The sequence below is a fragment of the Maylandia zebra genome, linkage group LG23 (genome assembly GCF_041146795.1).
Source record: "Maylandia zebra isolate NMK-2024a linkage group LG23, Mzebra_GT3a, whole genome shotgun sequence".
In the NCBI taxonomy this organism is placed as follows: domain Eukaryota; kingdom Metazoa; phylum Chordata; class Actinopteri; order Cichliformes; family Cichlidae; genus Maylandia; species Maylandia zebra.
The window spans coordinates 30,144,661-30,158,494 of NC_135188.1; the positions used below are offsets into that span (position 1 = coordinate 30,144,661).

The 13,834-nt window shown below is 43.4% G+C and overlaps 1 protein-coding gene and 1 long non-coding RNA gene across 10 annotated transcripts in view; one reads left to right on the forward strand and one right to left on the reverse strand.

Moving 5' to 3' along the window:
* Positions 1-232: 232 nt before the first annotated feature.
* On the reverse strand, positions 233-8,835 carry LOC143414992 (uncharacterized). Of its 9 annotated transcripts, XM_076880191.1 has the most exons (7): positions 8,760-8,835; positions 3,525-3,622; positions 3,173-3,394; positions 2,456-2,655; positions 1,231-1,304; positions 769-847; positions 233-454 (listed from the first exon to the last, which is right to left on the reverse strand). In XM_076880191.1, coding segments are annotated over exons 3-7 (528 nt in total). In that variant the 5' UTR covers positions 3,347-3,394; positions 3,525-3,622; positions 8,760-8,835; the 3' UTR covers positions 233-453. The 9 variants fall into 9 exon arrangements, with proteins under 9 accessions (XP_076736306.1, XP_076736304.1, XP_076736303.1 ...); XM_076880189.1 differs by lacking the exon at positions 8,760-8,835 and having other exon boundaries at positions 3,173-3,363; positions 3,525-3,731; XM_076880188.1 differs by lacking the exon at positions 8,760-8,835 and having other exon boundaries at positions 3,525-3,731.
* Positions 8,836-9,049: 214 nt separating this feature from the next.
* Positions 9,050-13,834, forward strand: part of LOC143414949 (uncharacterized) — an 89,533-nt gene continuing 84,748 nt past the window's right edge. Inside the window, exon 1 of the long non-coding RNA XR_013095558.1 lies at positions 9,050-9,188. This is a non-coding gene — a long non-coding RNA (uncharacterized LOC143414949). The remainder of the gene's footprint in view (positions 9,189-13,834) is intronic.

A 13,834-nucleotide genomic window follows, 5' to 3' on the forward strand; every position in this document is an offset into this window, starting at 1 on the left:
GTCTGACAATTGCACTCTTTTCCCTTTTGCTGGGTAGTTTTTCCACAGTTAATCCAGCTGTTTGGGCATCTACCATTTCAGCTATCTGAGCAAATTGCTAATAGACGCTGGGCAAAAACAGGAAAACAAACAAAAGCGCTCTTTTCCCATTGCTAGGTTGTGCACCTTCAACTTTTTCATATGTTGACAGACAGAATGTCACCGGCACAGGAAGGACTATCACAGACTGAAATCACAACAGTAGGTAGTTTATTTTCCAGAGTCACCAATTCCTATATCTACAAGTGTAGGGAAACAGGTCCAGGGGGTTCCAAGGGTCACGAGGGAAGTTTTAGAGAAAACACCAACACACATACTCCTCCTCCCAGGGATTCTTCGTCCAGCTCAGGCCACACTGACTCACCCAACTCTCAACCAAGCAGGGGTGGAAAGTCCTCAGGCAGGCGGATAGCATCTAGCACAGAGACAGGAGAACAACATGAGAATAGCTCACGGGTCTTTACTCGAAGAGGCTAGAGAATCGACGGAACACTAACAAGAGTTACACAATAATCCAGCAACGAGGCACCTCCAGTTGCCGCCTTAAGTACAGAGCTAGAGTGAGCGCTGATCACAGGAGATTGCTTGCAGGTGCGGGAGTCCACAGTGAACTCTGCCCCGGTGGTGCGCAGAGCACAAGAGGGAAGAGAGAAGGGACAATAGAGGCAAAAACACTTGTAGCCAGACTGGGCTAGCCGGGAAGGCACAGGGCCATGACTATGCTCGTACCAGGTGGTTTGGTTGTGGGAGACTATGCACCGCAGGGCTGCTTCGAGTTCCTGTTTGTTCTCTCTGCTTGTCCATTGTTCTGTGGATGAAAGCCAGAGGAGACACTAACTTTTGTGCCAAGCCATGTGCACGAACTGCTGCTGGAGGTTAGGCTGACGGAGGATAGGAGCAGTGGCAAACCTATTTTTCAGTAGGTCGAAGGCTTCCTGAGTAGGCGGGTCCCACTGAAAGGGTTTTTTGGATAGGTGAGTTTGGTGAGTGGTAAAGTGATCTTACTGAAGTCTATAATGAAGCGCCGATAGAAATTGGCGAATCCAAGGAAGCGCTGGAGCTGGAGACGGTTGGGGGGCCGAGGCCAGTGCACAATGACCCAAACCTTCTCCGGGTCAGGCTTCAGATCTCCCCGAGCGATGATGTAACCCTGGAAAGCCACAGTGTTGACATGGAATTTACATTTCTCACCCTTCACGAACGGTCTGTTCTCCAGGAGTCGTTGAAGTATCTGTCGGACATGGACCTTGTGTTCTGCCTGGGACCTGGAGAAAATGAGAATATCATCCAGATAAACAAAGGCACATTGATTAATGAAATATCTCAGCACATCATTAACAAGAGCTTGGAATACTGTTGGGGCATTGGTAAATCCGAAGGGCATCACCAGATATTCAAAATGCCCAAGGGGTGTGTTGAACGCTGTCTTCCATTCGTCTCCCTCACGAATTCTCACAAAGTGGTAGGCATTACAGAGGTCGAGCTTGCTAAACACGGTGGCCCCCTGAAGCAGTTCAAAGGCCGATGTCAGAAGCGGTAGGGGGTATTTGTTTTTTTACAGTGATTTTGTTAAGCCCACGGAAATCTATGCATGGCCGGAGTCTTGTCTTTTTTTCTACAAAAAAGAAACCTGCCCCCACAGGAGATGACGACGGGCGGATAATGCCTGCAGCCAGAGAGTCAGTGATATATTTTTCAATGGCCTCCCTCTCAGGCTGGGTGAGGCTATAGAGACGGGCAGAGGGCAAGGGAGCCCCTGGGAGGAGGTCAGTGGCGCAATCGTAGGGCCGGTGAGGTGGGAGAGACAGTGCTTTATTTTTACTGAACACTGCTGCTAGATCATGATAGAGACGACGCACCGATGACAGATCCATGGACAGAGAGGGCTCCCGTGGGGAGGAGGAAGGCACAGGTGGAGTGGCAGCCCGAAAGCAGTTCCTATGGCATTCAGTGCTCCATCCCGTAATCTGCTCCTTTTGCCAATCAATGTGTGGGTTATGTTGCATTAGCCATGGGTAGCCTAACACGTGGGGGGGTGACAGGAGCCTTGAAAACACAAAAGCTAATGTTCTCTGTGTGATTGCCGGAGAGGGTGAGGGCGATAGGTAAGGTGACAAGAGTTATGTCTGGCAAACGTTGACCGAATAAGGCTGAGGATTTGGCAGAGGCTTGGTGTGAATGTGGAGCTTAGCAACTAGTGAGGAATCAATAAAGTTTTGTTCCGCTCCTGAATCTACCAGAGCGGAGAGAGAATATGACTCAGTTCGAAAAGTGAGTGTAGCGGCCAGCAACAAACATGGAAGAGGGTGTTTGCCAGACAGGTCGCCCACCAGTACCCTCTCAATTACTGGCCCTTTTGCCAGCGCAGGACAGGCGCAGATGAAATGACCTTTACGGCCACAATTTAAACACTCACCCCTGCTGTTGTTCCGCCAGCGAGAGCCACGAGTGACCTAGCTGCATTGGCTGTTCCCCCTCATCCTCCCTGACACTCTGGGCTTCCCGTGACTCAGGCTGGTCCTCCCTCGATACTGGAAGTTCCCGAAACGACTGTTTCCGTGAGGCCCGGCGCGCCCGTAGGCAGTCATCCACCTGGATGCATAGTGACATAAGCACCTCCAGAGAGGAAGGGATTTCACGCATCATTATTTCATCTTTAAGCTCCTCGTTGACATTATTTAACAGAGTGGTTCTTAGAGCCTCAGAGCCCCAATTAGCTTGCACAGTCAGGGTCCAAAAATCAATCGAATAGTCAGCCACTACCTTGTCTTAGGTTGATCAAACGGTGGCCGGCAGCCTCCGCACTGGAGCCCTTATCAAATACTGCCTTGAAACGGGCCAGAAAGTCATCATAAGAAATTTCAGGGCTGGCCTGCAGCAGAGCCTGAGCCCAGGTCAAAGCTCGATCACGAAGCAACTGGGTCAGGGACGCAATTTTAACCCCGTCGCTAGTGAACATATTTGGCAACTGTTTGAACAGCATAGTACACTGTGTTAAGAATCCCGCACATTCCCCCAGTTCCCCAGAAAACGTCTCAGGTGTGGGTAACAGTTAATCTAGTGAAAATGGGGCTATGACGCCAGATGCCTGAGTGGCTGTGGCAGCAGGCATAGCGACAGCAGTGAGAGTTACCTGCGAAGATGCCATGGGAGGCGGGCTTTCCGGCAGCAGAATATGTTGGGCGAGAGCCTGGGTCAGCGCTGCGACTTCCCCGCTGAGTTGAATTAACATCTGTTTGTGACATTGCACTATTCCCTCCAGAGAGATCGTGGTTGCCGCAGCAGGTGTTGAGTCTGTGGAGTCCATTTCGTGGCTGGATTATTCTGTCACGGGCACAGGAAGGACTAGCACAGACTGAAATCACAACAGTAGGTAGTTTATTTTCTACAGTCACCAAGTGCGATATCTACAAGTGCAGGGAAACGGGTCCAGGGGGTTCCAAGGGTCACGAGGGAAGTTTTAGAGAAAACACCAACACACATACTCCTCCTCCCAGGGATTCTTCGTCCAGCTCGGACCACACCGACTCACCCAACTCTCAACCAAGCAGGGGTGGAAAGTCCTCAGGCAGGCGGATAGCATCTAGCACAGAGACAGGAGAACAACATGAGAATAGCTCACGGGTCTTTACTCGAAGAGGCTAGAGAATCGACGGAACACTAACAAGAGTTACACAATAATCCAGCAACGAGGCACCTCCAGTTGCCGCCTTAAGTACAGAGCTAGAGTGAGCGCTGATCACAGGAGATTGCTTGCAGGTGCGGGAGTCCACAGTGAACTCCGCCCCGGTGGTGCGCAGAGCACAAGAGGGAAGAGAGAAGGGACAATAGAGGTAAAAACACTTGTAGCCAGACTGGGCTAGCCGGGAAGGCACAGGGCCATGACACAGAATTGTTTGAAGGTGAGTTTTATTTGGAGCCAGTCTACATCATGCAGTTAGCATCATTGTTCTGTAGCTGCTACATCGTGCGATCAACATTATTTCCATAACTGTAAAAAGAAGAAGAAAAAAAAACAGTTTTACATAACAAGAGTGACGACTTTTAGAACAACGACCACAGGATGTAAGAGTCTAACTCTGTCTGGGGCAACAACTGCTAACACAGCGAGAGAATATTTGCAGTGAAAAAGGCATGATTTTGTTTTTATAATGTAGCCTCATAAAATAATGTAGCATGAAATGCCTCTGGCCTTAGCAGTAGCTCTGGGTTACCGCTCATATTTGCAGTTCACATTAGAGCAGATAAAAGCACTGTTTAATTCCTCGCTCCTTCGCTCTTGATTCGATCATAATGCTGATGAGCGCTGCAAACACAAGCATCGTGAAGAGGGATGTGAGAGGACCTTTTGCTCCTTTGCATCGCTTCATTTCAAGCGTGATGTAAATTTTCTGCTATTTCAGAGCAAGTAGTCAATTGCTGACAATAGACACTACCCTTGCTGTCTAACCGTTTTTTTCTTTTTCTTTTTTTTACTGTGCTCGGCTGGTTGTTGTGGTGCACTTCAGCGGATGTGTGGAAGATATCATCTTAAATCAGACTCAGCTGAAATCAGAGAGTTGCAGATCCAGGGGACGACATTTGCTGTTATTTTGTTAGAGCAGAAACATGGTCTTTTTATCTGGCAGTGTCATTTTAGAAGGTCATCTTTCTCCACAAAGACTAAACTCATTAAATTCATCACGCTGGCACAAACTGTTACAGACATCATACAGATGTATGCAAAAGGCCCCAATTCCAATTGTCTGGCTGAAATTAGCAATCAAGATCTCAAGACAAAGTAAATTTATTCAACCTAAAATAAAGGAGGAAATTACACATTCAAACCTTTGGTGTCAAAGTGCCTAAACGCTAAATGTGGGATGTGTTTATTAGTTATATTTATAAAATCTATCTCTTCTTTGTCCCCTGAGTAACCCAGTTTTATTATCAAAGAGGTTTTGTGGTAATGGGATTTTAAATATCTCCCATGCATCATGTTTTATGAAAACACTTTCTTTTAGTTAGAATAAATTGGATGTGTTAACTTGCTGGGTTGCTGTTGGAGCATGAGCATAGCATTTAATCTTTGGGAAAAAAAAACATTGTATAAATGCGTTACAAAAGATTCATGCAGCCTGTGTGAAATCACCAGTTGGTTAGTGGACTTTTACAAATAGAATGATACTAGAATTTCTTTTTCAGTGGTCTGCTGGTGGAAATAGCTGCATATCAAGCGATATAATAATATCTAAGATTATGCATAAATATATCCAAAAGGCATCACCACCAAATGTAGTGCTGAGGTGAGGCTCTTTAGTTAGCACCCACTCTGTTGCTCAGTGTGGCTGCGCTCTCAGTCATGCATAACTAAGTCTTGATATAACTTAAATAAGGAGCTATAAAAATGTACCCATCATAAAGTTCTAATGAAATTATCTATAAAATTATTTAAATAATTTTTTTTTCCAGCTGGACAAAGAAACTGCAGTTTTTGGCACTTCCAGAAGCTGCATCAGCGCTGTTAGCTCGTTAACGCGTTAGTGCCGTGCAGCCCCATGCACAGGGCAATCCGCGCTAACTCGCTAACAGAGAATTGCCGCATTAATGTGTTTGGCAAAAAGGCAACAAAGTATTTCCCAAAATATCAAACTAGACTGGTAAAAAGTCTGTTTATGACACATATTTTTAGCTTGCAAACACCTCCAGCATGTGGTAGTATGCTGTATCTAACTTTTAGACCAAGGAGTAGTAATTCTGTTTCTGACAAAATGTTATTTTGACAAATAACACTCGCCTCCTCTTCTGAATCTGTAGTTATAAATATCCAACACCCTCAAAACTCAGCAGCCAAAACGCTAAAAGACACACACAAACTCTTTTTCTAACCTTCCTGTGAATGCATATATTGATCAATTCCTCCTACTTATTACTCACATAGCATCGCAGGGTCTTGTGCCTCAGTATGCTGTTGCTCTGATTTATTTACTACCACCCATACGTTCCACTCACAGGATGCCTTGTCATCCCCCTCATTTGGAATTAAAGAGCTAGCAGAGCCCTAGCTGTGTTGCTATCTCTCTTTAATGTCCCTGCAGTCCATCATCTGTTCACTTCTGGCTGCACAGCTTTGAAGTTCATAAACTGTGAAGCAAAGGATGGCTGATCTGATGGTCACTGCAGCTGAGGCAGAAAGGAACCGGTCAATAAACCCAGAGAGCGAGATGCCTTTTGCAGAACTGTAGACAGACATTAAAGCGGGGCATGTAAAATCACGCATCCGAGCACATTTTTACCTTTTTGACTCTCGCTGTCGTTCTGTCTTTGAGAGTGTTTGGGTGCGGAGTGGAAGGGACACGTGGAGGGCTCTTCAGCGCTCTTCAAGGATAGCTAAACGCCTATGATAAAAAGCTCCCAACAGCTCAGGATGTGAGCAATTATTGGGGTTTTGATTTCTTTTTGAAAGCCTGGTGGTTGTTTTCCTCTGTGACTTTACTGATGGAGCTTCTAAACACATTTGTTTGGACTGCTTTACTATGATTAGATGTGGCACTGCTGACATTAAAGGTTAGATTTCGTCAGTTGTACTTCTAATCATAGAGAACCCATTGTCCTATCCAGCAGACTGAGCGAGAGGCCCGTGTCTTTGCTTTATCTCAGTCAGACAAAGAAACAGAAGCTGAGACAGTCAGGCAAACACAGCCGTTTGGTTTACATTTTTTATTTTTAGCTTTTATTTTGAGATTACCACCAGCTGAGTCTACCCCACCACTATACACTTGTCACATGTGACATGGGTATTGCATGAATACATCACACGACCTCAGGAAATCAGTATGCAGGACAATTCCTGGAGGTGTTATGAGGCAGCTGTTCAGATATAATGAATGTGTTAGAGACCAGACATCATGTAAAGGGAATGTGGGGAAAAAATGAAGTTCACTTGACCTCAATATATTCCCCTCAGCTCCTGAAAATTGCTTTTGCTTTGGTCCTTCCACTTGATATCTTTTTGCCGATCACAAAGAGTCACAAAGATCCACTGAGTGTCCTCTGTGTCTGTGCACCGTCAGCGCTGCTGTCGTGGCTAAGATTGTGCTTAAGAGCCTGACGCACATGTGCCAACTCAGCAGCTGTCACCTAAAAGTGAGGAAGGCCAGAGTATGAAAAGAAATCTGTTCTTCCCTGACACTTTTCAAGTTGCTAGAATGGTAAAACAGTGTAGAGTGGCACCGGGTGCCCAGTGGATAAACAGACTTGTCTGTCAAAACAAGGCGCCACACTGAACATACTGTCTGGGATGCTGAAGTGTCCTTGAGCAAGACATCAAATCCCCAGCTGCTGCAAGGTTGCTAACAAGCTGCAGTCGCCACAGATGAATACAGGCTGCTGCCAAAGGGTGCATGAAACTTCTCTATCAATGATTAAGTCAGCGTTTTAGTTTCCAGTTTCATACAGATATTCTCATAAGTTTAATACAAATATTCTTAAAGATTGTCATTAATCAGAACAGTTTTTTTCACCTCATAAATTTTCTTCTCTTTACTTTTAAAAGTAATGGCTAAAAATGCTGATTTTGATATTTAAAAGAGGATCTCGCTCAAAAAGACTGCAAACTTGATGATTTTTTTCCTCTCAAAGAAATGAAAAAGCTCCATTTGGTTAAACACTTCTTTCTGTATTAGTTTTTAGGACTTCAACTTCATCTGGCTTTGCACCCTAACTCTGTAGGGTATTTTGACTGTAGTAACTGACAAAAATACCAATAAGCACTGCATGTGTGGATATATTCATGTGTTTCTCTAGTATGTTGGTGCCAAAGTCTTGCCGGTCTTCATCTTTGACCATCTGACGAGGACTACTGAACAGCATAGAGGCTCCTTGTGTGAGCACTTTGGCAACATTTGGGCGATCTAGATTTGGATTCACGAGTCTGTCCGCTTGGCGCTTTCCAACTAAATCTTCCAAGATATTCACCAGATAACTGCTAAGTTTTCCCTTCTGCTTTATGGTGCTGGCCAGAACTAAGCAGTAGGGGTTGTTAGAATACTAGAATTTCTAACTTGATGCGATACCCAGGAACATATTCCATAATATTTTCGATGCTGCAGGAGAAACAAAATGTAAAAAAACATTGAGAAGCATGGATAAGCGATATAAAATGAATGGAAAATTAGAATAATACAAACTATCACAGTGACGGCACTCTTTTTAAGTAGTCTGACAATGACACAGACACAAAAATACAGTAACAGAACTGTAAGGTATGCAGTGCTTAACGAATTTAATAGACAACCACCAGATTAAAGGTCTATCATACAGCTGAACTAAATTAACAGTATTGGTAATTATTAATTACTTTTTGTGATGATTAATCCACCGGTATGTTCAAGCTGTTAAATTGACAGGATATTTCTAATGCTAAAATATAATTGTTGTTAAGAATGAATTTTTGAATGTACTGTTTTACAAAAAAAGCAGAAAAAACACCCCAGTAAAGCACATTACTATTACTTTTTGATTAAGATGCCAAATTACTTTCATACTTGAACAGAAAAGTTAGTTTTAGGTGATCTGACAAGGACGTCTAGTAATATTGTTAAGCACTGTATAGGTATAAGTGACTGTCATGGTCGCTGACCCAGTGTTTTGAGTTTATTGTTATTATTTTCTAGTTTCTTCTGTTTTTGTATGAGTTCTTAGGGTTTGGGTCTTGTGTTTAGTGTTTCTGTTATCCCTACCTGTGTTCTCTTCCGGTGTTCTGTTCGTGTCTCTGAGTTTTTTATGTTTTTAAAACACAGTGAATTTCCTGATTTACTTTGAAGGTCTGTGTCTCGTTATGCCCATTAGTTCCAGCTGTGTCCACCCCTGCATGTCATTTCCTCTTTACCTGGTTTGTATTTATAGGCTGTATCCCAATTCAGGGTCTGCAGCCTTCAAGTACGCATTTTAAAGCCGATTACGTCACAGCGGCGCGCCGAAGGCTGTCCCAATTCGAAGGCTACTCGAAATGCGGCCCTCAAATGCGTCCTTCATTTCCCTGAATTTTAAGGCTGTGGCAGTGTAGACTTCGTGGCCCAACATATCCCAGAATGCATAGCGCGGCGGTGGGTGTGGATAATTTTGCTGAAAAAACGGCGGATGAGGGGCGGCCGAAGAGTAAACTTTAAGTAAGTACTGAATATCATGACACTTATTTATGTGCAAATGTTTAATAACGAAGAACATTAAACCATTACTGTTGGCCACATGTCGGCAAAGTTATGTGACATTAGTGACGTTTGTACTAACTTGGTTTTAAAGCCTTTACTTTAAAATATACGCCGTTCAATAGCTGACCTTAATCTTACAGAGAATGATCAAAGCTCATGTAGAAACAAACAAATGAACAAAAGATTTTCTCCTTCATTTCTGTCAAACAAAGCTGTATGAAACGTTTCCAGCTGTTAGTATCATGGTTGCTGGGCAACCTGGGCAGCGCAACGGAGGCTAGACCGTCCCATTTCACAAGCCTCGCACTTCCGGCCTTAGCGGTCTTTGAGTACGCGGCCCTTGAGGATCGTTAAGGCTGCGTACTTTAAGGCTGCAGACCCTGAATTGGGATACAGCCATAGTGTGTTGGCTTCTGCTTGTCGTCGCTCTGTCTGTGTTATGCTGGGCAGACACTGTGCGATTTTTGGCCCATTTTGAGCCGATTTTTGAGTCGTGCGACCGTTTTGGCGATCGGCCCGATTTTGGCCTTCATCGTGCGTCGTGCATCGTGTAGTATACGTGGGGTAACGAGACGCGATTAACACCTCACGACCAGCTCCCAATCATCAATCGCTTGGTCGTGAGGGTGTCACCGCAGTTTGTCACACTGCGCACGCGCAAACACAAATGTCAGCGAAAAAGACGGCGCAGCACGGCTGTGCAGCGTGTGATCTGGACACAAGCGATGGAGGCACAACTTGTAGAACTTTGGAAAGCTCATCCGAGCCTTTTCGATGTGGCCTCACAAAATTATCACGACCACAACAACCGTGAAAATAGTTGGATCGACACTGCTGCTCAATCACAGCTGCCTGATCAATGTTTTTCATTAGCAATTTAGCAAAGTTGATGGTGGTGGTGTGTGTGTCTGTGTGAGTGAAAGACAGAGAGGGAGAGCGAGCGACAGAATTTCTGTTATAACCTTCATTTTATGTACGCACAGTGTGAGCACTCAGGTCGCATCAGAGCATCGGGCCGTATAGTGTGAGACCCTGCATCGTGACCTATGAACTTCTAACCCCTGCGAGTCAACCGTACAGTTTGAGCAGGAGCTGAATCGCGCGACTGAAAAAATCGCACAGTGTCTGCCCAGCATTGGCAATCCCCGCATCTCTCTGCCTTCATTCCGGCTCTCCATTCTCCGCTCGTCATCCCGTGTCACCTCCATATGTTTTTCCCTGTGCGTTATTCCGTGAGTTATGGTTTCGGGTTTGGTTTGTTATTAGTTTCCCCAGTTTAGGTTTATGTTTACTTTTGGCCTCGCTTTTGTTATTTTGTTATACTGAAACTATTTTATGAACTTGGAAAACTCACCAAAATAAAACAAAATATAAAAATATAGAGGTAAAATACAAAAGTAACATTCTTACTTTTAATATCTGTTAGTTTAGTAAAAACCTAATTGCAACTTGCCTAATGAGGCACTGACAAGACCGTGTATTAACTGCTTTCAAAAAGTTCTGTGTTATTATTAAAACACCTGCACTGATTTCCCTGATTTCCTTTTTTGGATTTCCTTAGTTTGGTTGTCTTAGCAGACTTTTACTGGTTAACCTTCCCTCTGGCATGTTTTGTCCTACACTGTAAGTTCAAATGGCTTCATCATACTTCCTGCTAGTCTGTGTCCTCCATTTGTGTCTCTGTAAAAACATCCTCGTAAAAGAACAAATAACAGCCCTATTTATAAAGCTGTTCAGGAGACATCTGTATCTTTTTAAGTTGCTTATGGCTACTTTCGTCTTTTGTATACAGCCTATGTGAGATGAAAAGGGTGAGGTTGAAACAAGGCTACATGCACAATCACGTTAATGATGTGAAAGATGTTAAAATATGCATAGACATTACAATCGTAGTTACAGTAGAAACAGGCGGGGTAGCGGTGTTAAAGCAAACTTTCATTTTTTAAAACAAAGAAGTGACAGCATGCATAACAGCATCTGTAATTTTGATTCTTTGGATGCGTTTTGTAGGCGTTGTAATGGAGAAATGCATGACTCTACTGTGCTCTTCACTTTTCATCAAGTAGCTGAATTCAATTTGAAAATACAGCTTAATTCAGCTAAATGAGGTATGTCAAAACTGTATTTAAATAAAGTACATGGGGGTGAGAGTCTTTTATCATTCTCTGTATGTCTCATCATGCGCCGTGTGGAAGAATATTCACCTGCTGCATTAAGAAATCAATCATATAATGAGTCAAAGCAGCAATAAAAAAGATTTTATGGTGTTGAAGCGTGAAACTCAATGATAAGAGCTTATTGCAATGTCATATATTTGATCAATGTAACAGCTCATGAGTCTTTTTTATAATACACATAAGCCCGCCCCCAGTTTAGATTTTCAACATGTTAAGTGGGTTCAGTGCGTTACAGCACTGTGGTCTCAGACTTTATCTTAGTGTCTGAACATTTGTTTTCTTGGTTGAATAACAGTAAATTACAGAAACCTGAAAAAGATCTCAAACAGATCAAATCCTGTGTAACTTTTCTTGACATTGCATCATTCACCATCATTCACTTTATAATCACCCATCATCAGCCTTATTATCCCCCCTGCCTCCCCTTATTATGTTACTTAATCACAGAGTGACATCATCAGCGTACTTCCTCCATAACTCAGTGCAGTGGGCCGGAAGCTCATGCTGCTTGATAACCCACAGGAGTTATGACAGCATTTCAAACAAGGCTTTCAGAGGTCGTGGGAGGAGGGGGTGACACCTGATGAGCAGCTCAGCCTACTCATGAAGCGTTAACAGAAGCGGGGAATTGGGGGGCTAAATGATGCAACTTTCTATATTTATGAAGAATATAATCCCATCTCACACTGCATTATGACAAAATTATTTTGATAGCCAGCTATGGCCTTGAGGGGGAGCATGTTATTCTCTGCTGCTCTCTCGTTTGACACACACAAAGCAGAGGGAGAGGGGGTGGAGACTACACTGACAAATCAGATTACACAGAGCTTAAATTATTTGGTTGCAAAGCAAGTGATAGACTGTACAGCTGAGCAGAATGAAGGGTCTGCAAGGCATGAAACCGAACCCCAAACCCAGCTGACATGCCAATGAGTCAGTCACTACAAAACTGTACTGGGCAGCCAATCACTGAACTCTTAAAATGCTTGGTTAGGGGTGATTTCTTTAACAAATCTCAAGCAATCTCAAACTCAAAACTCTATGCTTGCTTTTTTAAGTCATCAACAATCGTTCCACCCTGAAAAAGGAACAGTTCATAGACAATATAACCTTAATTGCCATGACATTCACACCCATAATGAGTTTATTCTCACCGCAACTGTATGTGAAGCCTACAAAGTGGCCAGCGTTCATACCAATGTATCGCGTTCCTCTGTTGCTCTGCAGCGCTGCCGTCAGCACAGTAGTTGGTGGCAGAGCTTCTCTGTTTGAGTTGATCAGCCCTTTTACAGTTTGTGGCAGAAGAAGTAGTAACTGGACATTCTTGGAGGAAATGACAGTATCGAGTGGGCCGATCATAGTCAGTGCAGGCTGCAGGACTGCAGTTCTATGGAAGTGCATGGTCTTTCTAAAACACAGGGGTTCAGAAAGGTTTGCAGTTCAGAGATACCTACAGCATAGATTCAGGTTATTGTTACACTCTGTGACACCAGCTGTATTTGTTAGTGTTAGAAAAGTTTGCTACTTCCTTGTGGCTGAAACAGAAAAACTGAAATGGATAAGAAATACTCTGTCCTGTTCTGAGCTACTTTATGCTTTATGTTATATAACATAACATGAAAAGTACACTGTGCATTGTTACCTTCTTGGAGTCCAGGGAGCACCTAAACTCTATGTTTTGGGAAAACTGATAATAGTTTTTGATGTGTTTCAGTTAGAATCAATAATTTGTTTGTTCCTAAGACTTTGCTGCCAAGCTTTTGGAGAACAATTTAATAAAATAAAAATCTGTCATCCCCAGTATTAACCTCAGATGGCTAACTATAATATAAGTGTGCCATAGCTTTCAGATGTTTTTTTTGTTACAAATACATCACAAATCCTTCTGCAAAAGTGCAAAATTATCTCCGGAACCAAGCAAACGAACATCTGACGCCTTCCTTGAATATTCCTCCTCACAAAGAAGGTCTTTGATAATCGAGCCCCATCTTAATGATCTTATAGAACTGTATCACTCTGTTAGAGCTCCTAGCTCTCATACTGCTGGGCTTCCTAGAGTATTCAGTATTACAGTCTTCCTGTAAAAAGGGAGTTTTCTTTCCCACTGCTGCCTCATAGGTGGTCATATGATTTTTGGGGTTTTCTTTGTTTTCTTTGTATTATTTTGGGGTCTTTACCTTACTCTTGACCTGTTGTTGTGATTTGGTGCTATATAAATAGAATTGAACTGAACTGAATTGAATTGGTTATTGTGTGGATGCCCTCAAAGGGCATTCACACTATTCAGTTCCTGTTTCTCTTTATTGTGTGGATGCCCTATGAGGACATCCACACAAGGGTATTCTTCAAGTTGCCACTTTCTTTGCCGCTTAACTACTCCCTCAGTTTTCAGCCGATTTTCTCAGTTCAAACTCTAAACTATTCTGC